The 26,649-nt window shown below is 44.6% G+C and overlaps 1 protein-coding gene across 2 annotated transcripts; it reads right to left on the bottom strand.

The window, feature by feature from the left end:
* Positions 1–1,217: 1,217 nt before the first annotated feature.
* MED6 (mediator complex subunit 6) lies at positions 1,218–13,655 on the bottom strand. 2 transcript variants are annotated; one of them, XM_054161572.1, is made up of 8 exons: positions 13,614–13,655; positions 9,383–9,542; positions 8,068–8,159; positions 5,216–5,298; positions 3,722–3,830; positions 3,163–3,278; positions 2,361–2,388; positions 1,218–1,778 (listed from the first exon to the last, which is right to left on the bottom strand). In XM_054161572.1, exons 1-8 carry the CDS (start codon positions 13,633–13,635, stop codon positions 1,648–1,650), a joined length of 741 nt encoding a protein of 246 aa, XP_054017547.1. In that variant the 5' UTR covers positions 13,636–13,655; the 3' UTR covers positions 1,218–1,647. The 2 variants fall into 2 exon arrangements, with proteins under 2 accessions (XP_054017547.1, XP_054017546.1); XM_054161571.1 differs by lacking the exon at positions 13,614–13,655 and adding an exon at positions 12,401–12,443.
* Positions 13,656–26,649: the final 12,994 nt, after the last annotated feature.

Here is a 26,649-nt window from a genome sequence, read left to right as displayed (position 1 = left end):
AATGACCTTGAGTCCTGTGTCCAGTTCTATTCCACTGCCCTACCTCCTCAGGTCTAAAAGGCAGATGACTAATCAAGATGATCAGATGCAGCAAGAGTGCTAGAAGCACAGAGGAAGAGATGTAACTGATGTATTTGAGTTACAGTGAAAAAGTAGAAAAAATAAGCAGCTTCATTGAGTGTGCAACAGCAAGACATATTCACCTGGTTGACGTCATCTCCCTCACAGAACACTACCTTTCATTATAACAGACCAGCTCGGCCATTAAGTAAAATGAGCGCCCAAGAACATTGAGACCCCAACACCAGTTAGAGATCTAATTGCATGGATCTGAGTCATAGAATCACCAAGGTTGGAAGAGACCTCAAAGACCATCAAGTCCAACCTGTCACCACAGACCTCATGACTAAACCATGGCACCAAGTGCCACATCCAATCCCCTCTTGAACTCCTCCAGGGATGGTGACTCCACCACCTCCCTGGGCAGCACATTCCAATGGCTAACAACTCTCTCAGTGAAGAACTTTCTCCTCGCCTGAAGCCTAAACTTCCCCTGGCACAGCTTAAGACTGTGTCCTCTTGTTCTGGTGCTGGTTGACTGGAAGAAGAGACCAACTCCCTCCCAGCTACAACCAGAGTCTCCAGGTATCAAAAAACTTTTATCTGTATCCTAAGCAACAAAGTTGGTGAGGGGTTTGGAACACAAGCCCTATGAGGAGAGGCTGAGGGAGCTGGGGTTGTTTAGCCTGGAAAGGAGGCAGCTCAGGGGTGACCTTATTGCTCTCTACAACTACCTGAAGGGAGGTTGTAGACAGGTGGAGGTTGGTCTCTTCTCCCAGGCAACCAGCACGAGAACAGGGGAGGTTTAGGCTGGATGTTAGGAAGAAGTTTTTCATAGAGAGAGTGATTGCCCATTGGAATGGGCTGTCCAGGGAGGTGGTGGAGTCACCATCATTGGAGGTGTTCAAGAGGAGACTTGATGGGGTGCTTGGTGCCATGGGTAAGTTGATTAGGTGGGTTGGATTAGTTGATAGGTTGGATGCAATGATCTTGAAGGTCTCTTCCAACCTGGTTTATTCTATTCTATGCTATTCACACTAAAGGTGTAGCAATTTATAGGAGAAAACCTAAACCCTTTAGCTGAATGTTTCTTCCTCGAAATAGCATACAATATATTATACTATGAAAGCAAAAAGCCCAGGCTGCTAGCACACATGGAGTATTTGCTACTAACAAAGCAAGCATTTAAGAAAGGCATTCTAGCAGCCAGTTTTATTTTCCAAGAATTCAGACTGGTTTGGTTTGGTTTTTTAATTTCTTTTTACAAAAGTTTCTGCTTTTCACATAGGAAACCAAGACACAAAGGATGCAAGAGTTTGTGAAGACTTCAGGAGGCTGCAAAATATGTCCATTAAACACCATTCTCAGAAACCATTACTCCAAAGAAGATGAAGAGTGGAACCACCTTAGAGGCAGCTCACATCCTGATATGGACATTTGCATGACAGGCTTCTACAGAAAAAGCTGTTAGAGAGCCTTCAGTGCCTGAGTCATCAGTCTCTGTGGAAGAGCTTAAATATAAAGAAAGGGGAGCAAGAATCTCCCATTTTCAAGGTACTGACTCATCCAGATGTATAAGAACTCTCTTCACTGGAGTCTCATCCGTTTTTCAGGTGGTCCTTTAGTGCCAGAACTCTGCTGAGCATTCTTAGCAGTCTCTTTTTCCTCTGGCTTGACAGCTTCAGGGGCTGGTTCCGGCTCCTTCTTGATCTGATCCACTTAAGAAGAAACAGCAGAAGAAAGTTAAACCTCCCATTTTTATTCCTAAAATGTATTAATCCTATTCAGAGTACACAGAAAAATATTGTTGATGTCAAAGGGGCAAAATTAATTTCAAAGGTGTAAGAACAACCAAGGACTAAATTCATACTTGTATGAGTTAAAAAGTAGAACAGATTGAAGAGAGACAGTTTGTGTTTTCCTGCTAAGAGGCTGCTTATGATCAAAGCCTTTGCATGCTTTGAGCTTGAGCACTGACTAAACTGTTCCCACATTCAACCTTTCAACTTTCTCCTGCTTTCAAAGACAACTTCCTGCATTTGGACCTTCAAGCAATGCAGTTTTACAGACAGAAAGGGCAGGAGTAGAATGCTATTTTTTTCAGTTTCACTCTGGCTGTCAGAGCATACTCTTACCTAGCACTTTCCCCCACTCCTCTTATCCAGTACTTTGTACAACCAGGCAATGCCAGAATTCCTAACCACCTCAGCAGCAATAGCAAGGAGCTTATATGGCAACTGGAAGACACTTCTGTATAAAGCCTGGTTTTTTAAGTAATGTGAGAATATTAAGAGTTTTACCTGGGACAGGCTTTTCTCCAGGCTTTTGCTGTGGGGGAGGGAATAAAAACATTAAAAAACAAGAGATCACATCAGTGGAAACAAAGTCATCATTCTTAACCCTTCCTTAGAAATATAAACCAAGCAACACACTCTTAATAGTTGAGTGTAGAAGGAATCACTAAATACACTTTAAACCATACACAGTTAATGCTTTACAACATCCAGTTTTCCCTCTGACTACTAAAAAAAACGCTAAACCAAAAACAATTAGCCAGTCTTTCCCACATTTGAGGAGTAAAAGGTTTTGTGAGATGCTGTAAACACCATTTCCTTTGCTCCCCAGCAGAAGAGCTGGTGGAACAAGTAACAGCTAGAGACAATCAGAGGTAATCACAACCAACTTCACAGAATGCCAGGAATTTCCATGCTAATTACCGAGCCTCCAGAACAATGGAGTAACTAAAGCAAAATAGCTGTGGTGGCTTGATGGAGCTCACAAAGCAGGAAACTGGAAGCAGCAGCAGCAGAACCTGATAGCTGACAAGAACAGATCCTCTGTGATTATATAACAAATCTGTGTAATAAAATTCACCTTTGGTTTTGCCAAGGTCTTAATGACATCTGCAATTACAAAGGGGAATCCTACACTCCAAATCGGAGCCTTCAATTTCAAATGTATTAGCTTATCTGTATCTAATTTGGTCTGTTATCATTGCAGAAAGCCCACAAAATTCCCATTCCATTTCAGCTGTTCAAGTACTTACGACTGCTTTCAATTCTAAGTAACTTACAGCAATACAATGGCTTGTGAATGTCATACCTGAACAAATCTGGGAGGAAACTTCTGCCTGAGGTCTAAAAGCAAAGCATCTACCCGTTGCCTTTGGAAAATAGAACTCGGCTCTTCTTTCTTCTTGGCTTTTGGTTTAGCTTTCTCTGCAAGTCACACAAATGCAAGAGAAGGCTGTAATAAAAGTTCTGGTCTCTTAGCAGCAATTTGTTGTATGACAAGTTGGTATTTGTCTCATCACTGAACTTCACCTTTATTTTCCCTTGGCAGGGGGGTGGTGGTGTGGAAGATAGACTAAGGACAATTCTTACCCCCTGAACGAACTGGTTTGGCTTCTGAAAATGGTCTCCAGTGGGTTGAAGAGTTGCCCACTTCACAGACCCATTTTAATCTCCTACTCATGCCTCAGTGTTCATTCCCAGCAGGACAGAAGACCACGATTCCCTTCACCTAACAGGGAGCATTAACTTATTCTTCAGGGAGACAAACTCTTAACCTCACCTCTATGCCACCACTGTGCACTGCCTCAAGCTTTTCTTTACATTACCTTCCCTCACCCAAAGTAGGCAGGATTGGCTAGGAATCATACCTCGTTCCTCTTGATCTTTGAAATGCCACCAGTAGCCCTTGGATGGGTGATAGCGACAGTAGGACATAGCTTCTTCAAAAGCAGACTGAATTCCATGCACTGCAGTGAGCTTTCAGAACAAGAACACAAGGCAGCATTCAGAATTTAAGGAGCAAATATAGCATACCTTTCTGAAAGAAGGAATTTTAGAATTAGTATTCTATACTCATTTTTGTTCTGGGGAGGGAACTTGGGACATCTAGTTTTGAACCAAGAATGTGATCTTTTTAACGAGCTCTTAGAAGACCTTTGCTGATGTGCTTTTCTAAACTGACAGAGTAAAACTTGCCAAAGCAGTAGGTCACTAGAACAAAAGAATGAGAATAGGAATGAGAATAGGAATGAGAATAGGAATGAGAATAGGAATGAGAATAGGAATGAGAATAGGAATGAGAATAGGAATGAGAATAGGAATGAGAATAGGAATGAGAATAGGAATGAGAATAGGAATGAGAATAGGAATGAGAATAGGAATGAGAATAGGAATGAGAATAGGAATGAGAATAGGAATGAGAATAGGAATGAGAATAGGAATGAGAATAGGAATGAGAATAGGAATGAGAATAGGAATGAGAATAGGAATGAGAATAGGAATGAGAATAGGAATGAGAATAGGAATGAGAATAGGAATGAGAATAGGAATGAGAATAGGAATGAGAATAGGAATGAGAATAGGAATGAGAATAGGAATGAGAATAGACAAGACCAGGTTGGAAGAGACCTTCAAGATCATCGAGTCCAACCTATCATCCAACACCATCTAATCAACTAAACCATGGCACCCCATCCAGTCTCTTCCTAAACACTTCCAGTGATGGTGACTCCACCACCTCCCTGGGCAGCACATTCCAATGGGCAATCACTCTCTCTATGAAGAATTTCTTCCTAACATCCAGCTTAAACCTCCCCTGGTACAGCTTGAGACTGTGTCCTCTTGTTCTGGTGCTGGTTGCCTGGGAGAAGAGACCAGCCCCCACCTGGCTACAACCTCCCTTCAGGTAGTTGTAGACAGCAATAAATCAAAACAAAGCCCAGTATGTCATTTAAAAGTAAATACATCAACCTAAAAAGGTAAGCCTCATTTAAAGAGAGACATTGCACTACCTCAACATTCCAAACCAAGCATTGCTTGTGTGTTTACTTGCTGTTTCATATGTATTTGCCATGTAATATTTCTTCTGATTATTCAAACTCCATACTGTTCCACCAAATGTGTTGCTGCAGTTATACCCTTAAACAACTGCCATGGGTTGAGTTGAATCTAGTGATGTTCCATACCATGCTGCACAACAATGTATCCTACTTTTTGGTCCACTTATCTTTCATTTCCATGTGGGACAGACTTGGTATTAACCACTGTGTAATAAGCAGGATATCTCCTCAAGCAGTAAAGGGAACAACCAAAAGTAAAAGCAGAAACAAAGCAGTATATATGAAAAATCACAGAACACTTACTACTCTGGAGTTAATGACAGAGCCTAGGTCAGGTGCCTGATAAATCACTCCAGCAATAATGTAGTAGTCAGCCAATGGAATAACTGTGGGAAGAAAAAAAACAAAGCAGGATCAGTTTAAAGCTCTGGCAGAAGACTGTGTGCCTGTTGCTGAACTTTAGCAGTAACAGCAGATATTGCAGCATTCATCTCAAAGTTCCTCTTTTAAACCTGTTCCTTCAAGGTGCTTTATTTGCACCCTGGCCAGACTGATGAGGGGAACAAGGTCTGCTTTACAGACAGAAAAGGACACAGTTAGAGGACACAGTCTCAAGCTGTGCCAGGGGAGGTTTAGGCTGGATGTTACGAAGAAGTTCTTCACAGAAAGAGAGATTGGCCATTGGAATGTGCTGCCCAGGGAGGTGGTGGAGTCACCATCACTGGAGGTGTTTAGGAAGAGACTGGATGGGGTGCTTGGTGCCATGGTTTAGTTGATTAGATGGTGTTGGATGATAGGTTGGACTCAATGATCTCAAAGGTCTTTTCCAACCTGGTTAATTCTATTCTATTCTAAAAGCCTCATCCTTAAGTCCTGTCCTACTGCAAACATATAACTGACCTTACAAGAGCTGGGATTTTGAGAGCTAGCCAAAAGGATAATGCAAGTGATAATGCAGTACAAGAGAATGACACAGCCTAAACAGATGCATGAATAATCCTTTCTCCTTAACTAGTGGAAATCATGGTTCTTCAAAGTAAATCAGTCACAGAGTAGCCATTTCAGCTCATCAGCCCTAACCGAGGCTATCGGCAGCCTCATGCAGAAATCATTACACTGAAAACGCTTGCAAAGCCTAACAGATGTACATGACACGGCACGAACGGTATTAGCAGTTTCCTGCGGTATAATATACCACAGGGCAGCACCTTCTCATTGCACTCTTCCCATTTCACCACAAGGTGGCAACCCCTGCTGTCAGCACACTAGAGGTCACTCAAACCAAATTACCTTCACCCCACCGCAAAGCCTCATAGCTGAAAGAGGGAAACTTAAAATATGTTGGTATTCTTTTTTTAGAAACTATTGAATTTTGTAACTGTGATTCTAAAGGGACTTGTGGGGACAACTGAATTTTGCAAGGCTCAGCTTCTGCAAAAGCAGCAGAACTTGTGGAGCTGGTCCCCAGGTGATAGCTTTTCCAGACAAAAAGGACTTCAGGACAGCACAGTATCACCACCATGGTTGGAAGAGACCTCGAGGATCATCGAGTCCAACCTGTCACCACAGACCTCATGACTAGACCATGGCACCAAGTGCCATGTTCAATCCCCTCTTGAACACCTCCAGGGATGGGGACTCCACCACCTCCCTGGGCAGCCCATTCCAATGGCTAACAACTCTCTCAGTGAAGAACTTGCTCCTTACCTCGAGTCTAAACCTCCCCTGATGCAGCTTGAGACTGTCCCCTTGTTCTGGTGCTGGTTGCCTGGGAGAAGAGACCAACCCCTTCCTGGCCACAACCACCTTTCAGGTAGTTGTAGAGGGCAATGAGGTCACCCCTGAGCCTCCTCTTCTCCAGGCTAAGCAACCCCAGCTCCCTCAGCCTCTCCTCATAGGGCTTGTGCTCAAGGCCTCTCCCCAGCCTTGCTGCCCTTCTCTGGACACATTCAAGTGTCTCGATGTCCTTCTTAAACTGAGGGGCCCAGAACTGGACACAGGACTCAAGGTGTGGCCTAACCAGTGCTGAGTACAGGGGCACAATGACTTCCCTGCTCCTGCTGGCCACACTATTCCTAATGCAGGCCAGGATGCCATTGGCCTTCTTGGCCACCTGGGCACACTGCTGGCTCATGTTTAGGCAGCTGTCAATCAGCACCCCCAGGTCCCTGTTTGGCAGCTCTCCAGCCACTCTGACCCCAGCCTGTAGCTCTGCATGGGGTTGTCATGGCCAAAGTGCAGCACCCAGCACTTGGACTTGTTAAATGCCATGCCATTGGACTCTGCCCATCTGTCCAGTTGGTCGAGGTCCCTCTGCAGAGCCTTTCTACCCTCTAACTGACCAACATCTGCTCCTAACTTGGTGTCATCTGCAAATTTGCTGATGACTGACTCCCCCCTCATCCAGATCATCGATGGAGATGTTAAAGAGGACAGGGCCCAGCACTGATCCCTGGGGGATGCCACTGGTGCCTGGCCGCCAGCTGGATGTGGCACCATTCACCACCACTCTCTGGGCTCCGCCCTCCAGCCACTTCCTAACCCAGCACAGAGTGCTCCTGTCCAAGCCACGAGCTGACAGCTTAGACAGCAGTTTACTGTGGGGGATGGTGTCAAAGGCCTTGCTGACGTCCAGGTAGACCAGTCCTGATAAGACAAATGGTTGGCTTGGGGGCACACATCTGAAGGACAGGTGTCCAAGAAGATTCAGTTATCAGAGAGGATACACTCACCAGCCATTTGGAGGTGTTAAAAGACCGTGGACAACAGATACCTTCATGGTCACTTGACCTTATAATAGCTATGAGTAACATACAAGCACCAGGTACAGGAGGGGATAGGATAATGATTTCTGGGAAAACTAGTGAATATGCAATGTTTACATGCTCCAAAAGCTCATAGGCTCATGGATTTGGCAGTACACACTTCAGGAAAGATCCCAGTGTACCCCAGTGCTGCAATAAGAGAACACCAACCTGACAAACTCATTGGCTACCAAGTGTCATTTCTAATTTCTTTGTTTCATAGCCTTTTTATTTAGATTTAAGATAAAGGCAGAAAAAGGGAACCAGAAGTGCATAAACACAAACTAGGAACAGATAAAAGCAACTATCTGGTCAGCCTTCTCAACAGTGACAAGAACAGAGTGGCCTTACCTTGTGTTGGAGATTGCCTTTGCTGTTTTCGGATAATGAAGAGAATGGGCTCTTGAGTATGAAGGAGGATATACTCCACTCCAACCATCTGGCTGAAAAAGAAGCAACTAGAATAACTATCTTCCTCAAAGTAAAATCTGTAGGATGTGAAGAGCTACCAAAGGGCTTAGCAGTAAAGTGATGAAGTTTTGATGCTTTGGAAGCTTTGCTATATAACATGCAGTAAATAAAGGCATGGGATTTCCTGAGCTAGCTATCAAAACATAGCTGCATGTACAAAGGGAGTTACAACCACCTGACACAGTATCTAAGTAGCATGTTATCAAACAAATACACAGCAAGCTAACCATCTCTCCTCACAGAGATGTCATTTAAACACAGAAACAAAGCATCAGTGTACCATGTCACTGTCACACTGTCTCAGGCTGCGCCAGGGGAGGTTTAGGTTGGATGTTAGGAAGAAGTTCTATACAGAAAGAGTGATTGCCCATTGGAATGGGCTGCCCGGGGAGGTGGTGGAGTCACCATCATTGGAGGTGTTGAGGAGACTTGATGGGTGTTGGATTGGTTGATGGGTTGGACGCGATGATCTTGAAGGTCTCTTCCAACCTGGTCTGGTCTATTCTGTTCTATCTGTGTGTCTGATGTGAAAGCTTCTCCGCAATCACATCTGAGCACAAGTGCCTTTCCCAATGAACTCTTATCTCAGCTTGCACTCTCCCTTGTGGAGCCTTTAAATAGTTCTCAAGCATCCCACTCGTGCTGAGTGTAGCAGATGGGGAACTGCAAAGAAAGTTAACTCACGCAGGCCACAATCTCATTACACAACCATCTGTGATCAGATTATTTACAGCACTCACTACTTTTATTATCCATACTAAAAAGCCAGCTCTTTGGAGGAATTACATACTAGTCATGGCAGGTAGCCAGTGGGATACAGAAACACAAACTATTTATGAAGTCTAAGTATCCCCTAACATAAATTCTACTCACCACAGGAAAACACTGAACTACATTAAGTGTTACTCGGGTTCTATTGAGCTGGAAGGCTGGGAGAAGACAGGTTTCCTAAGTTACAGAACTATCTACCATGTAATTTAGGGGAATCTCAGAACATGCTTCATTCATTCTTCATGCTTAACACAAGAGGAAGTAGAAGACATTCAAACATGAAAAAAGCTGGCCTCCCTGTGAAGTGGTAGGAGCAAAAAGCACAGAACAGGATGTTTCCAGCATGCTTCCATTCAGTCTTGAAAGCCTCTCAATGGAGAGACAAAGGAAAAGGCAGAGGAAGCAGTTCCAAATGACAACTTACTTCAAATGGTCCAAGGTCATCCGCTGCATTTTGACGACTTCATTGTTACAGGTTCGGTCATAGAAGGGGTTACTTCGCTCCGAGAAATAGTCCAACACATTCCCATTGTTCAACACTGGAATCCAGGAGCTGTCAACCCAGGAAATTCCCAAGAGATTATCTGGGAAGAGAAATGATTGCTGAGTATCAAAACAGCCAGAAACACTACAAGTAATTCCACTGGTTGATGATTATAGCAGGCGGGTCACCTGATCATAGAAGGAGATCAGGTTGCTAAGGCAGGACCTGCCCTTCCTAAATCCATGCTGGCTGGGCCTGACCCCTTGGCCATCCTGTAAGTGCTGTGTGATTGCACTCAGGATGACCTGTTCCATAATCTTGCCTGGCACTGAGGTCAGGCTGACAGGTCTGTAATTCCCTGGCTCATCCAACTGGCCCTTCTTGTGGATGGGCATCACACTGGCCAGCTTCCAGTCATCCGGGACCTACTGAGGTCAAAGAACAGTCTCCTAGCTACTGGCCACTTCAGGGGAAGTTTAGGCTCAAGGTGAGGAGAAAGTTCTTCACAGAAAGAGTTATTTGCCATTGGAATGTGCTGCCCAAGGAGGTGGTAGAGTCACCATCCCTGAAGGTGTTCAAGAGGGGACTGGACGTGGCACTTGGTGCCATGGTTTAGTAGTCATGAGGTCTTGGGTGACAGGTTGGACTTGATGATCCTTGAGGTCTTTTCCAACCTTACTGATTCTATGATACTTTTTTATTTGCAAGAAATCTATAATAAACAAAGAAACAAAACCAGAATGGTAGTCATGAAGATGTTATCACTGGGCAGCTGTTTCCCAGTAGTCTGGAACAAGAGATTCCATTCTTGGCTCTACAATTCATCTGCGAAACTGCCTGCAATAACTTACTCACTCCATAACTCTGGATATTACTGGAATCTCTAATAAAAATCACGTTAGCAATTATATTAAAAGCAAGTTTTTGAACAAAACAAACACTATAACCTGCAAACCATTATATGCCAGGTAAGTTTCTACAAACCTGGGGGCACTTTAATTAAAATCCCCGAATTTTATTATCACGCTGCAGCAGCGTGCTAACAAAGCAGAGCAGAGTCAACAACTGGTTCCAAAGCTAACACATCTACTCTCACTGAAGGTCTAACAGAGACCTTGAAGAGCACCCTGAAATTCTCCATTTTAAATTGCAGCAGCAGCTCATAGAATTTCCAAGCAGGAATATAAAAGCATGCATTGTTTAGAATTAAAACACAACCGATGAGAAGCCACTGAAGACTGAATGAAGAACTGAAATTCCCTTCTGGCAGGGACCAGTCCCTTATGCTCAGGCATTACATACATACCCAGAACTCCCACTTATCTTTCCACTGTGAATATTCTTCTGTAACAACTCTGCATGCTCAAGGATGCCTGGATCAGTTCCAAAAGCAGCAGTTCACAATATTATTAGCAGCTTCTCTGAGGAACGGTTAATAAAGCAACACTAGCTGCCCAGCAAACCAGGAAAAGTGCAGCATAAATAGCCATGACTAAATTATTTTCCCTCATTAATCTCCAATTTGCCAGCCTCTCACTCAGAACAGCAGTGGGGAATCTAGAGGCATTCCTGTTACTTCACACAGACCAGGTGTGAAGACAGGTTCTCCTCCCCTTCTACTCTACCCTGGTGAGGCTGCATCTCAAATATTGTGTCCAGTTCTGAGCCACTCAGTTTAAGGATGGGGAACTGCTTGAAACTGTCCAGTGCAGAGCCACAAAAATGATTAAGGGAGTGGAACATCTTCCTTATGAAAGGCTGAGGGAGCTGGGGCTCTTCAGTTTGGAGAAGAGGAGACTAAGGGGTGACCTCATTAACGTTTACAAATATGTTAAGGCTTAGTGCCAAGAGGATGGAGTCAGGCTCTTCTTGGTGATGCCCAGCAACAAGGGGTAACGGGTAGAACTTGAGGCATAGGAAGTTCCATGTAAACATGAGGAATTTTTTCACTGTGAGGGTGATGAAGCACTGGAACAGGCTGCCCAGGTGGGCTGTGGAGTCTCCTTCTCTGGAAATACTCAAAACCCACCTGGATGTGTTCCAGTGTGATCTGGTGTAGGTGATCCTACTCTGGCAGGGGGGTTGGACTAGATGATTTTTCGAGGCCCCTTCCAACCCCTAACATTCTGTGACTCTGTGACTATTCTCCCTCCTCGCTATAAAAAAGGGAATCTCACAAAACAGAGCACTAAGATCCATTATTAACCACTTGTGGTAGCACTGATTATCCAAAATGTCTTTCAAACCCAAAAGACAAGCTCTCTTTCCCAACCAAACCAAAAATCTTAGGTGCCTGCATTCTTGCCAGAATAAATTCTCATACTATGCTTTAATTACAGATCTTAAGAAGAACATCAGGCAAGTTTCCTACATATATACAGTGATTTTATATATATATATATACACACACACATAAGCTATATATAGAGTGAGAAATGCATTGTTACATGGAATACAAAAATGAGCTCTAAGGCTCAATTATCCATAGCTGCTTAGTGCCAATATTTGTAATTGCCTTTATAAATAGAAAGACTGTTTTCTTAAACTAGTCTTGAGAGAAAAGGGAAGGAAGAACAAAACCAACCATGAACCTGACATGCCCGCTACTCCCACTTAGGTGGGAGTACTTCTGTTCATCTTGGGTATGAGAAAGAGGATAGTGTTCCCCACTCCCTGATCCTTTTTGGTGGAATTTGCATCACAGATGCAAAAGCAAAGTGCACCTCAAGACAATCTGGGAGACAAGCCAGCAAACCAAAAAAATAAATCCAAGTCACACACACTGTTTCTCCAGCCAGCAAGGCCAGGTAAGTCCTTTTGACAAACTGAGAGGAACAGTAAAAAAGCTTGATAGGTGAGAAAACAAGAGGTATGCCTCAAGATCTACTGAAACTTGAGTTGTTAAAGCTCCCTCATAGCCTTTAATACAATCTGACTAAGAGAAGGTTCTTGTACCACCTAATATCTGAATACAGCACTCCTCCATTAATTGTCCACATAGTTCCTGGCTGCAATCTGAAACAACACAGTCAGGAAAGCAAACAGGACTGTAGGCACCATTAAATAAGAATTAGAAGGAAAAAAAGATTAAAATCTATGTGACACTATCAAAATTAACCCTATATAAGCTTTCCCTAGATATCTTGGCCATTCTCTGAGACTCCACCACAGGCTTTCAATATCATTCCATTCAGATGCCTCGTGGAGAAAAATTAATTTGTTGTGCCTTCTCAACTCCCTGTTCCTCTCAAACTCTTCCCAGTAATTTAACCTGCATTTCATTCACAATGTAAATCTTTTAATGCTTCATTCAAATATCCTCCCTTCTTCTTCAAAACATTCTCTCCTTCTACGCCTATCGCTGAATTCTCAAACCTTTCTTGCTCTCAGTTACTCCAGCCTGCTTTCTGGCTTTTCTGCTACCCGGGCTGCTCAGCACATTTACCCGAAGTGCTGTTAGGATCTCCAGCTTCACCCACCGCTTGGGTCCCGTGCAAGTCCCACATGTACGAGTGCTTCCCACCTTCCTTCATGCTTCAGAGGGAAACGTCTCTTTTTCGGCTGTTCCCTTACTTTACTGTCTCATTCCAGGACCTCCTTATTCCACCTGTCCATCTGCGGAAGTGTACTAGAAGGGAAGCTTGTTTTTCCCAGGTGGCCCTGAACACACTCTCCCAACCTGCCTCATACCCAAAGAAACTTCTTTCTGGACGGTTTTTCTTCCCAGTTCCTTCCAGCGACACAGCTGCATTACCAACGCTACTGAACTCTCTTGCACGGAGTCTTCAAAGACACAAACAAGCTTGGCTGCTCCGTGGCCCCTACGGAGCACTATCAAAAGACGCAGCTCTACCAGCCCCGCACCTTTGGTCCACCAACGTGGAGCGAACACTAGCACAGCAACCTCAAGCCACCCAAGCAGGTGCCCATTACACAACGCTCCTCTTTCAGCCGCCACTGCCCAGGGGCAGCCAGGCGCCGCGCTCTGCCCCACGGCGGGGGCTCATCCCTTCGCGTTCCCCGGGGCTCCCCGAGCTCAGCTCAGGGCAGCGGGCAGGACCCACGGCTCCACGTGGAGGCAGACCCCACCCCCAGGACCTGGAGCCGCAGAAAGTGCTCCCCACTCAGCAGAGCCGCTAACAAAAAAGCCCACAAACGCCTACAGCCCTACCTCGTATATCCACCGCCGCCATGGCCGCGCCGCGCACTTCCGCTGCCGCCCCGACCGGAAGCAGGGCAGAGCGGCGCCAGCCCGAGGGGCGGGAGGCAGCGGCAGAGCGGCGGGACCAGCCCAGCCCCGCCCCGAAGCAGGGCAGAGCGGCGCCAGCCCGAGGGGCGGGAGGCAGCGGCAGAGCGGCGGGACCAGCCCAGCCCCGCCCTATGGGGTGGGATGAAATGGGGCGGGAGGGGGTGCTGCCTACCGGCGCGCAGCCTACCGGCGCGCAGGTACTGCCCGGGGAAGCACCAATGTGAAGCGCAGGCTTGCGCTGTCCCGGCTTGCGCTGTCCCGGCTTGCGCTGTCCCGTGCGCTCCCTCCACTGCCACAGTGAGTGGCTTTTCACCTACGAGCGATACTGTTGTAGTATAGATGTTGTAATTACCTCGAGCAATGGTTTCAGGACAAGATGTAAGCAGGCAAAGACGTCTATTACGTTATACAGCAAAGCTATATAGTCTATCAGAAGGCACAGGTGTCACATCTCAATTGGGCATTTTCTGCATGCGTGTAATTAAGGCATACAATAGGTCAAAATAACAAAGCAATATTTTAACACATCCAACCAAATTCTGCCTAGTTTCTCTCCTTTGGTTACAAGGTGTTTACCTTACCCTCAGAGTCAAAGACAAAACATAGCTTTCTCTAATTCGAGCAAAGGCATATCTTCCCTATGGCTTTCCAAAGCTGTCTGAAAACAACCCTCTTCCCACATGGTACTATCCTGGTTTGAGTTAGAACAGAACCAAATCTGTTCAGCGATTTTACTTTCAGCTCACTCTCTAAGTGATGGCGCTTTCTGAAGTTAATGGCATGTTTTTGCAGACAGTGTCTGCTTCTACAAGTGATAACACTCAATGTTTATACTTACTATGAAGGGTTGGTATGGGCAGAAAGGCTCTTGCATATACTTGCTGCCACACAGACCAAGGTCACTGCTAAATCTCGTGTACCGTCTTGGGGTGCAGAAAGTAAGAGGTCACATCTCCAGGGAGGAGACAGGTGACATGCCAGGTGACCCTAAACTGATCATCAACATAATCTATTCCATTCCATATAAATAATATACAGTATAAAACTGAGGCATGACAATAGTCAAGCTTCCTCTTCAACTGCTGATGTCTAAGGAAGACCCTGCCCATTCTGCTTTCAATCCTTATCCATGAGTTCCTGCATCCAGTTCCAGAATCCAGTTCCTGAATCTGGTTTCCATCTTTCACTGAGTCTGGGTCTTCCCCAGAGCCTCCTCCCAACATCAGTGGTGTTGGTGATGTGATTGTCATTAGTGGGGTTGGGCTCAGTATTTTGTATATATTTAATTTTGTTATAATTTTCCCTAAAGCTGGCTTAGCTTTCTTTTCCAACCCATCAGTCTCTCTCCCTTATTGCCTTTCCCCTCCTCATGGGGGAGCGACAGGGGATAATATAATAATAATAATAATAATAATAATAATAATAATAATAATAATAATAATAATAATAATAATAATAATAATAATAATAATAATAATAATAATAATAACAAACAACAAACAACCACCAGGTTGGAAGAGACCTTCAAGATCATTGCGTCCAACCCCTCAACCAATCCAACCCACCTAAACAACTAAACCTGTCACTCCTTTAGAGGACTACCCAGCCTTAACCCTTGACAGATACATAACCAGAATGACATCATTAGTGACAAAATCTAAAGGTATTTTTAATGCCAACTGAGCTATTTGTTCAAAAACCCAAGATACAGGCATTTTACAATGGTTCTCACCTCCTCTGGGCCCTGTGGTAATTGCCAGTCACTTGGAAATGACAGAATTGTGGGCTGCAGGTTCCTGCTGAGCATCATACTCAGCCTGGATGAGTTGGGAGAGAATACTAAGGGATGTTTTAGATCACACCATCAAAACACTGTGTGGTTCCCGTCCTAAGGTTTGGCCCTTGCCATTTTGACTCTTAAGTGATATCACTGGTCATTTATATGCTGAAGGAAAACATTCAGTGGGTGGAAGAAGATTAGCAAGCTTTTTATCTAGATTGACAGCCACAACACACCAATATGCTCTACAAAGCATTCAATACCCCTGCATCCCACTAGCATGGCCCCACGCACCCACCTCTCCTGAGCCTTTGTGGAGGGCTGCTGAGATCAGCTGTTCTCTCTCTGGGAGCAGCAGGGGCTGTGAAGTGACCTCGGAGGTTATCGCCTTAGCAGTATCACATAGTGGTAACAGATGATGGAATTTCTTCCCTTTCCATCTGTTGAGTGTGTGCAAAGTACACTAAAGGAGTGTTATTATTGTATGAGAGCACTCAAAAGTTAGGAGGAATTAGAGAGTACCTTATTTGCTCTTCATTTAGTCCTCTTGAACCAATGCAGTAGAAGATGAACTTTAATTGCATGCCCACATACTCTTATTCCACCCCCCTCCACCCCCCTCCACCAGGATTCCTGTTAAGGTCACTATATGACTTGAGGATATACCAGGTTCATTTTCTGTGATGGAGAGCTGTCTGCAGAGTGGTTGCTTTGTGTGTTTCAGATGGTGAAAGATGTCAAAGTACCGAGTGAAGGTTACAGAAAGTGAGAGGATCAAACAGTTAAAGCAGAAGAATGCTGCTTTGGAGCACTGGACTCTATTCTTGCTGGTGATATAGTCATACATTATATTAATGAAGCTTTTTTCAACTCAGAATTTCACAGTTGCCCAGTAATTTCAGTTCCTTATTTTCTGGAGTCTGACACCAGATTTATAGATGTGCTGAGTCCTTGCTGCATATAAAGTTATGGTGGCCATGCTTTGTCTGTTTTATAATTCTCTGCACTCTGAGAAGTTGAGTTCTCTCAGTTTAACCACAAAAACCAACCAACCAAAAAACCCCAAACAAATATTGTAATCTCCAAGCCTCAAGACTGCATTTCTAAAAGGGGGGATAATAACAGGTTCCTTAGGTCTGATTCATTTATGAACATAAATTTAATGTCTTCAAACATATAATGATGCTGGGGTGGTTAGTGTCATGAGGAAATTAATAATCCCTTCTTCATAAAAGGATTTGCTTAATGTGCAGTTAAGGAGTAAAAAAGAGTGAACAGTGGAGGAAAACAAAGTACTGAACAGATTACATAGAATTACATAAAATAAACCAGGTTGGAAGAGACCTTCAAGATCATCGCGTCCAACCCATCAACCAATCCAGCCCACCTTGGTGCCAAACCATGGCACCAAGCACCCCATCAAGTCTCCTCCTGAATACCTCCAATGACGGCTATCCACAGAAGAGTGTTTCCAAATAATATTATGATAGGCAGCCATCCCAGACCCAATATTTAAATATCTCTGTCATGAACAATCCTGCTGAAGGGCAGAAATGCCAGCAGACATAACAGCCACCCTCCTGGAGCATCTCTGGTGCCCTGTCTCATTTTATTTTTGTGCAAACCATTTCTCTCCAGCAGCAAATGGGAACTCGACCTCCATTTTAATTATTCATGATGTCCATCTCTCCCGCTGACTCTGCACCTCTCCTCAGCAAGTATGTATTTGGACGAGTGAGAGGCTGAAAAGCAAAGAATCCTTGTTGGGAAATAATGGGGTTTAATGGCTTACAGTAAATCTTCAATTACATGGTCAGAGTAGCCAAAGCACTGCTGGAAAGAATTGTTCATCTGGTAACATTTTCAACCTTCTACTGCAGCATAGAAGTCTAAGGTTTTTTCACTTGGCTTCCTCTGCAGGGAGAGCCTAATGACTGTTGCAGTTCCATCCTTGTTAGCAGGAGGTGTGGATTACAGATGGAGAGCTAATGGAAGCTATCAGGTAAAATGAGGAATTTATGCACGCTGCTTTTAATGCCAAAGGAAGGCACCTTAGGAAATGACTATTTAAACATATTCATTCTATGTGTCTGCTTTAAAAATGCACCAAATACTGGGATAAAACCAGCACAATGCATGCCCCAGTGTTTAGATATCAGTTAGTATCCCTCTTCCATGAGTGGAATTATTTTTACATTGTTCTGTGATCAGAGCTAATGAGGAATCTCATCCTACTACATTCCACTCTGCTAGGTGCAGAACATACACCAAAAGAGACATGCCCCTAATTCACAGCATTCGTTATCTCCAGTGGATGCAGGACTGGCAGTGCTATGGGTGCAGTGGGGACACTACCAAGGACTCCCTTTATAGCCTCAAATAAACACAGCTGAACTGAGAGAACTACATCTACAAATGGAAAGAAAACTGTCTCTAGCAGTCTGTGGAGACAGAACAAATAAACAAACTATAGCCATCAGGTGAGAAGCATTGTGTATGTAAGCCTTTCATTACACCCTGGGCACTTTCCAGAGCATATTAGAGCCTGCTAAACGAGGAGATCATCACAGCACTTTGGATTCTGCCAACCTGCATTTGAACTCACAGATCAATAGTAAAAAGCTTCAAGTCCCACTCTGTGTTCTGGGCAGTGAGCACAAGGGAGATTTAAATTCCTCTGCTAATGCAAAATTGCCAGGCTTGAATTACCTATGAAATAAGCAGTTTGCTGCAGGTTTTATAGTAAATAGGAATGGAGAAATGTTCTTTTAAATGCCTATCTGTTGGTTTGGGGGAAAGACACGAAAAAATGAACAAACCAGTGATAGAAAATTATGGGCAGTGCTGAAATGACAAAATTTTAGGGGGGGTGGGTGGTGGTGGGAATGAAGGTTTGAGTGTGCTACTCTGAGTTCATCCCTCTTATCTTGTTTTAACATTTTTGCTGGTGAAGTTTCTTTCTTTCCACCCTGAAAACAATGCCAGCGTCGCTAGTATCTTCAGATGGCACTACCCATGCAGTCATTTATGGAATAGCTTCCAGGAGGTCTCAAAAGCCACTCTTGAATTGTGCTGCAGAAACCCATAGCACAGCCAAATTGCAAAATCCTGGTGTTTAAAATCCTTAATCAGGCACTTTTGCTGACTTCAAAGTCTGTTAATTTCTCCTTTCGTTCCGTGCATCTGACTGTACTTTTCCTTTTCCTGAGATGCTGTTTTCTGCACAGTTTTTATAAATACTCCTAATCACATGCATTGACTATAGAAAAAAATAGCCAGGCTTGCATGCTCTTTTTTTTCCCTCCTGGAAAGATGCCATGGGGAAGATCTGACTGAAGCGGCTGCAATGATGGCTGCAGCTGGTACCCTCCTCAAAACCAAGTCCCCAAAGTGAAGAGCAGAAAAGCTTGGACACAGTGAGAAGAGTGATGCCCCTGGCATCCTCAGAGCATTTTGATACATCTTATAGTGCTTCATCAAAATCACCTGATCAAAGGGATGGGGGAAGAAAAAGAGATAAAACATTGCTAACAGTCTAAAAGCTTCCTGAAAACAATTAATCTCCCAATAAACCCCAAAAGGCTATCTGTCAAGAAGTTAATAAAGACCAAATGTCAGGATGCCACATGGCTGCTAATAACTGCAGGCAGGAGGCGGGAAATGAGCTCCAAGCAAGGAAGCACCAGCAATGTCATCTCACACATGATCATGTATTAAAAGCACAGTGAAGCTCCAGATGGCTGATTTTTGTGCTCCTGCAGGCATCTCTGACCTCAGCATCTCTGCTGCTGCATTGGCACCATCCTCATAAAAGCCCATGACACAGAAGGATGCAACAAGTCCATTGTGCAGGTGTTGGATCACCCAGTGAGAGAAGCAGAAGCTGCTCTGGGGCAGATGCAGACCAATACCCAGGGAGAGGCAGACTGAGCTGTCGGGTAACCCTGGAGCATGATCGCCACCCCACGCAGCTCTACCTTTCTGTGTTTGTCAGCGGGATCAGAAGTCTGCTGGTGTTTTACCTCCACCCATTTTCCAAAGGCTTGGTTGATCAGGGCTGTGGAGCAGAGCCCTGGCCCTGCTCGCTGCCAAGGAGCAGCAGTGAGTGACCGCTAACAGCCAAAGCTTGCCTGGGGAAGGGAAGGGAAGGGAAGGGAAGGGAAGGGAAGGGAAGGGAAGGGAAGGGAAGGGAAGGGAAGGGAAGGGAAGGGAAGGGAAGGGAAGGGAAGGGAAGGGAAGGGAAGGGAAGGGAAGGGAAGGGAAGGGAAGGGAAGGGAAGGGAAGGGAAGGGAAGGGAAGGGAAGGGAAGGGAAGGGAAGGGAAGGGAAGGGAAGGGAAGGGAAGGGAAGGGAAGGGAAGGGAAGGGAAGGGAAGGGAAGGGAAGGGAAGGGAAGGGAAGGGAAGGGAAGGGAAGGGAAGGGAAGGGAAGGGAAGGGAAGGGAAGGGAAGGGAAGGGAAGGGAAGGGAAGGGAAAACAAATCACCTCTCCCTGCATCCTCTGTATTGCACACATAACAATCTAATGATCCCAGTCTCTGGACTGTACCACATATTTAGCATTTGTAGACTAGCTCTCAGTAAGCTTTGAATGCCATTGTGTTACTGTGCATTATAAACCTTCATATGGCCAAATTGCAAAAATCTTTGCTTTTTACGCTCTTCAAAACCAGTCAAACACTGAGGTGATCTGAAAGAAGGTGTCAATAAAATAAGACTCTCTCTAACCTGATGAACAAAAGCAGGATTTGCTCTCCTGCTTTACTGTATTTTTCTGTTAAAACCAAGGCCCTGGTTTGGCAGTGAGCCCTGCGCTGCCCAGTGAGATGCAAAATGCGGACAGGCTGGCCAGATCAGGAAGTGGGGGGAAAAAATGCTTCATATCGGTGTTTCAGGATTGGAGAGAGCTGCAAAATCCAATGAGCTGCATTGGTGGCAGAACAGAAATGAAATCTCTAAAAAACCCCAGGCCTTACAATGCTTCAAATAAAGGATGTTATTTAATTTCAGTGAAGAATTTTCATCTCTGTGCTGTCCCTGTACTCAGACACTTCTTTTTTTCTTCTATCTTATGCCCTCTGTGTATCTAAAACAGATTTCCCCACCTACTATGAAATCTTAATGTGCTCACTCCATCACTGTCTGAGGTGCCTAATTGCCCAGGCAGGTCCTTGATTGGATGCCTTTTGCCCTGCTCTCCTTTCACAGTATTTTTACAAGTGTTGGTTGCCTGGTAACCCTGACACCTCTGCTTCCCTCCCAGGAATTTTACATGTATGTCCCCAACAGGTAGGGGGAAAAAAATACTCATTATTTCCATCCTGACTGGTGTGTCCCTTCATCTGTACCTCCACACCACACAATGTCAAAGACAGACAAGCCACCCAGTCACTGACCTCAGGCTAGCTAGCTCCATATTGCCAGGGCCACAGCAAGAGTGATTCAATGGTAGTGACTGAAATCATTTGCAGTGGGGAACTTGGCCCATTTGCTGTGCCTGTGAAAAATGAGGGACAGCAAAATGTCCATTCTCTGCTCTGCACGTCATACTGAAGTCAGGAGGTCTGTGGCAACCTACAGAACATACTGGGACAGTTGCATATAGAACAAGGAACATGCCATGGTTTTCTATCAGTGCAATATGGAGTGGAGCAAGGACACTAACAGATTAATAAGCAAAAGGTCTTATTTTGATCATTACCTGTACTCAGCACTGGTTAGGCCACACCTTGAGTACTGTGTCCAGTTCTGAGCCCCTCACTTGAGGAAAGATGTTGAGTTGCTGGAACGTGTCCAGAGAAAGGCAACAAAGCTGGGGAGGGGTTTGGAACACAAGCCCTATGAGGAGAGACTGAGGGAGCTGGGGTTGCTTAGCCTGGAGAAGAGGAGGCTCAGGGGAGACCTTCTTGCTGTCTACAACTACCTGAAGGGAGGTTGTAGCCAGCTGGGGGTTTGTCACCATCCCTGGAGGTATTCAAGAGGGGATTGGATGTGGCACTTGGTGCCATGGTTGAGTCATGGGGTCTGTGGTGACAGGTTGGACTTGATGATCTTTGAGGTCTCTTCCAGCCTTGGTGATTCTGTGATTCTGTGACTCCATTCTGGGCAGAATAGCTGATCATTTCAAACTGCATCTCAGGTGAGTAACAGGCATACAGAAGCTGTAGCCTGAATTTTCGTGTTGCTCAAGAGTTTTCTACTTTCCCACCCACAGTGGCTTTTATGGCAGATCAAATGGTTTGCCTGTCTTTGAACATTTACAAAAGTGGATGTGAAAAGCTGTACTCATCACATATTTCTTTCTCTGTACAAGTCTCATCTGTTAAAACATATATTTCTTCCTGTGTTTTATAGTCATTGTTTATCAGCACCTTTTACAATCTCTTTCAGTCTCTGTGGGGAAAATACAGAATATATGAACTGTGGAAAATTATTGTGCCTCACCCCAAAGATCTATCAATGTTTAGTCCATACCCAGGACTAAACTACAGCGGTTGTTTCATCACAACCTCTCCCCAGCCAAGAATGGTGACCAGGAAAAGGAGAGGAGACTCATGGGTTTGAAGTGAGAACAGACTTAATGACACAGCAAAACTAATATTAATACCAATGCCAACATAATGTACATAGAGTTATACTCAGCCCAGTGAATTTACAGCAGTCACATTAAATGGGAAAGCAGCCCCATGGTCTAGGATACACCTGTGAGCCAGACTGGGTCAGCTGCCTTGGCTAACTCTAAACTGCTAATAGCCTGCAGCCCAGGCTAGCCTATGATTGTAACCCAGTGAAACCAGACCAAGATCTCAGACCCTCCAAGTCAAGAAACACTGACTTTCCCATTTGTGAATACCTTTTACTGATGATGGAGGGGAAGTTACCATATACAGCATTTGCTTTCCAGATAGCAACTGCACCATCTCCTGCAACAATTTTCAAAGCAACACCTTGTCTCAATGGTAACCAGAATCTAATTCTGCAGCTGTCTTTCTCATTTCTGTAACACTGAGACCTCAGACTGTTGGACAGATAAAGACTGGATTTATGAGTGCAAAAGTGCATCAGAATATTACCTTTCAAACAGGAGGGAAAAAATAATCAATGAAGCTACAAAGATGTTGCTGCTTATTCAGTTTGTCTAAACAAATTGACCTTTGCATAAAATATTTGCTTCAAGTCCCTTGGGAGGCAGTCCTGAAGGGCAAAGGAGTCCAGAAAGGCTGGACATTCTTCAAGAAGGCAGTCTTAAAGGCTCAGGAACAGGCCATCCCCATGTTCTGAAAGATGAATTGGTGGGGAAGAAGGATGGCCTGGTGGAACAGAGACATTTGGTTGGAACTTGTGGGAAAAAGGATAGTATGTCATCTTTGGAAGAAGGGGCAGGCCACTCAGAAGGACTGCTGAGTTGTGAAGCTATGAAGGGAGAAAATTAAATAAACAAAACAGCAAGAAATTCATCTGGCTTCCATTGTTAAAAACAACAAGAAATGCTGCTACAAACCTATTAGTAAGTAAAGGAGGACTAAAGAAAATCTCTGTCCTTCACTAGATTCAGGGGGCAACATAGCAGTCAAGGACAAAGAAAAGGCTGAGGTGCTCAGTACCTTGTTTGCAGTAGGACCTTTAGCAGTAGGACCAGTTGTCCACTGGGTACCAAGTCCCCTGAGCTGGGAGATATCTCATTTCAGCATTTATCCTCACTTTAAAGCACTCATCATGCAGTATTTAGAAGCAAGCTTCAAAGTATCTTGTCTATGCCTAAATGCTAAAATATATCATACACATATAAATGTATGATGCATCATGTGCACTGATATTGGCCTTCATCCCCACTCCATTTTGATAGATGCAGCTGAGAAGCCTCATCCCAGGTGATGGTGCTGGGGCACATGTCAGAGGTGCTTGGTCACTGGGAGAAGTGGGAGAGACTCAGGGGTGACAGGCGGGGAGGTAATTCAGCTGAGTTACAAAGGTGTGTGTCTAAGAGGTTGGACTTTAACCTCGAGCCCCTGTCCCCTGTGCTGGATCATACTCCCAAATGTTAATCCCCTGGCATGTTGCAGGGTCCTTCTCTGAAATCAGCTGCTTCAGGAGCTCTGTGTTGCTCTTGAGTGTGTGTTCACCCATTCGATGTCATCAGCTGATGGGTTTGGGCAAGGTCTCATGTTCTTGTAGGCATCACCTAAGAATAATTAGAGTAAACTGCATGGCTAACACGAAGGTCTTCACATTTAGTAACTTAAGATGCTACATGAGCTACTGTAGGAAGAACCCTCAAACACAAAGGAAAAAGAATAATCAATAAACTAAACCAAATACTCAATGGCTTAGCAAGTAAACAACATAAGGACAATTGTGGCATACCCCATTACTCCCAGCAGACTGGCCCAATTCCCACAGCCTCCCAATACAGAATGAATGATCTTGCTAATAAGCTCAGGCATAGCTTATTCTTCTAAGCACTCTGTGTTTTTCAGTGCTGGCATTTCTAAGCCTAGCACTGTGAGAAGAACAGTCAAATAATTGTGCAACAACAGGGCAACAACCCCGGGAGGAGGTTTTTCTGGGTTGATCCTCATGAACAAACCATCCACAATTGAAAACTAATGGACCAAGAATTAAATGAAATCTGGAAACTGAAGTCAGGGGGTAGCTGACAGGAGATGCGACCAGAGAAGCAAACAGAGTCAGTGAGTAATTTCATTAATCTATAATAATACAGGGATTTTCATTTTAGAGGAAAAGTGTCCATTTGGGGGGCATTGTAGATTTGGTTAAATCACACAGAATCATCAAGGTTGGAAGAGACCTCAAAGATCATCAAGTCCAACCTGTCACCACAGACCTCATGACTAAACCATGGCACCAAGTGCCACGTCCAATCCCCTCTTGAACACCTCCAGGGATGGTGACTCCACCACCTTCCTGGGCAGCACATTCCAAGGGCTAACGATTCTCTCAGTGAAGAACTTTCTCCTCATCTCCAGCCTAAACTTCCCCTGGCACAGCTTGAGACTGTGTCCTCTTGTTCTGGTGCTGGTTGGAATGGAATGGAATGGAATAGACCAGGTTGAAAGAGACCTTCAAGATCATTGTGTCCAACCTATCATCCAACACCACCTAATCAACTAAACCATGCAACCAAGCACCCTATCAAGTCTCCTCCTGAACACCTCCAATGGTGGTGGAGTCACTATCATTGGAGGTGTTCAGGAGGAGACTTGATAGGGTGCTTGGTTGCCTGGGAGAAGAGACCATCCCCCTCCTGGCTACAACCACCCTTCAGGTAGTTGTAGACAGCAATGAGGTCTCCCCTGAGCCTCCTCTTCTCCAGAGATAAATTGTAAGAATAACGAGGGCAAGAAAGTCTGAGTTCAGGTGAATTCCTCACACACTGCACCTGGTCTTGGCATGAGAAAATCCCAGATAGCTGTAAAGTCTGTCATCTACTGTAGGTCTGGCAGGTTTGCAGACAGGCTCTCAGAAAGCCTGTCCCATATGCCCATGTACTTCACTGGTACAGGCATAGACCTCTGAATTTATGCAGCAGGAATTTTGCAAGCCCATCTTTTGTAGAAGGGGTGTCTTGCTGACTTGAGTTGACCAGATCAAGCCCCTGTAACTTTTTCATCCCTGTTTAGAAAATGAGTTTTCTCCTTAACCACCTTTCTCCAGTGTGCCCATCTCCTTATATTACTTGCAGAGATCCACACCTTTGGAGTCTTGATTACAATACCCCTCTGGTATGATGTGGAAAACAATCAATCCATCTCACTTTACAGGTTTGTCTGAAGGAAACAGTGAATCAGGGCTCAGACAAAGTCTTCCTGCTGTTCCTGTCACAGGGCTTACTGAAAAAGGGCTGGGCAGTTTTTAAATTAACTTAGGATTAAATTGACTTCTCGAGGGAACAGTCATCTGGACACCAAGTGCTATCTGTAGGCTGATGACAAGAGAAAAGAGTTCTGCACATTTTGCTTGTGCCTCAGCACGGGTTTCGCACTGCTACTGATAATTAGCTCTGCTTTCTCACTCCTCTGCTCCCATGGCCTCTGTTTCTCCCTGGTCTAGAAACACAGATTTGTACAGGTGTTCCAGCCACCAGCACTTCTTTCAAGAAGTTGCACCAGCTCTATCCTCAGACATCCATTGCTTCCTCACCAAGGAACAAAGACACAGTCATTGTAGTATTTTCTGTTTTCTTCCCTGTCTGTGACGTCCTTCTAGTTCATCTTTTCTTCTTTCCACTTTGTTCTTTTTCATATTCTCAGTACCTTTGACTTCAAAGCTCCTGTTCAGATCCTTCCCTGGAGTATCCACCTGATGGTCTCTAGACCAATGATTCTCCATTTTCCAAATCCCTGCTAGAAATACATTCTTCCCTTTCCATAGCTAGTATTTAACTGCTATCTGCTGGGTTTAAACAACTTTTTACAGTATTTTACAGAAACACTGACTGGAATGAAAAGCTACTTCCAGTCTCCACAACCAACATTAAACAGAACTGTACCTCTGCTTTTAGCAAATACTATATATTGTGTATATTTAACTTTTTAAATAGGACATTGTGAAGGAGAAAACACATCCCCAATGTACCAAGACAGGAAACTCATAGCTTCCATGCAAGACAGAGGAATTTCCAGCTTCAGATGCTCGAAGCCGCAATTTTGCATAATCCTCTGTGTGGTATACTTTTAATTTGTTTTCTTATTCTAACCTTCTAATGCAACTGCAAGGTAGGGGGGGAAAGATCATGAGTACAGCTTACAACAGCTGTGTTTTTTCAGAAATGTGGAAACACCACATTGAAATGACCTTTCTTTCCATGGAGTATCCTGATTAAATGTAGTTTATATTGCCCTAACAGTCGTATATGAGATGTGCCCAGGTGGTCAAGAAGGCCAATGACATCCTGGCCTGTATCAGGAACAGTGTGGCCAGCAGGAGCAGGGAGGTCATTGTGTCCCTGGACTCAGCACTGGTTAGGCCACACCTTGAGTCCTGTGTCCAGTTCTGGGCCCCTCAGTTTAGGAAAGAAGTTGAGTTCCTGGAACGTGTCCAGAGAAGGGCAACAAAGCTGGGGAGGGGTTTGGAGCACAGCCCTATGAGGAGAGGCTGAGGGAGCTGGGGTTGCTTAGCCTGGAGAAGAGGAGGCTCAGGGGAGACCTTCTTGCTGTCTGC

Source organism: Dryobates pubescens, chromosome 5 (genome assembly GCF_014839835.1).
Source record: "Dryobates pubescens isolate bDryPub1 chromosome 5, bDryPub1.pri, whole genome shotgun sequence".
In the NCBI taxonomy this organism is placed as follows: domain Eukaryota; kingdom Metazoa; phylum Chordata; class Aves; order Piciformes; family Picidae; genus Dryobates; species Dryobates pubescens.
The sequence above is the reverse complement of the archived record's forward strand: the minus strand, read 5'-3'. Positions and strand labels throughout refer to the sequence as shown.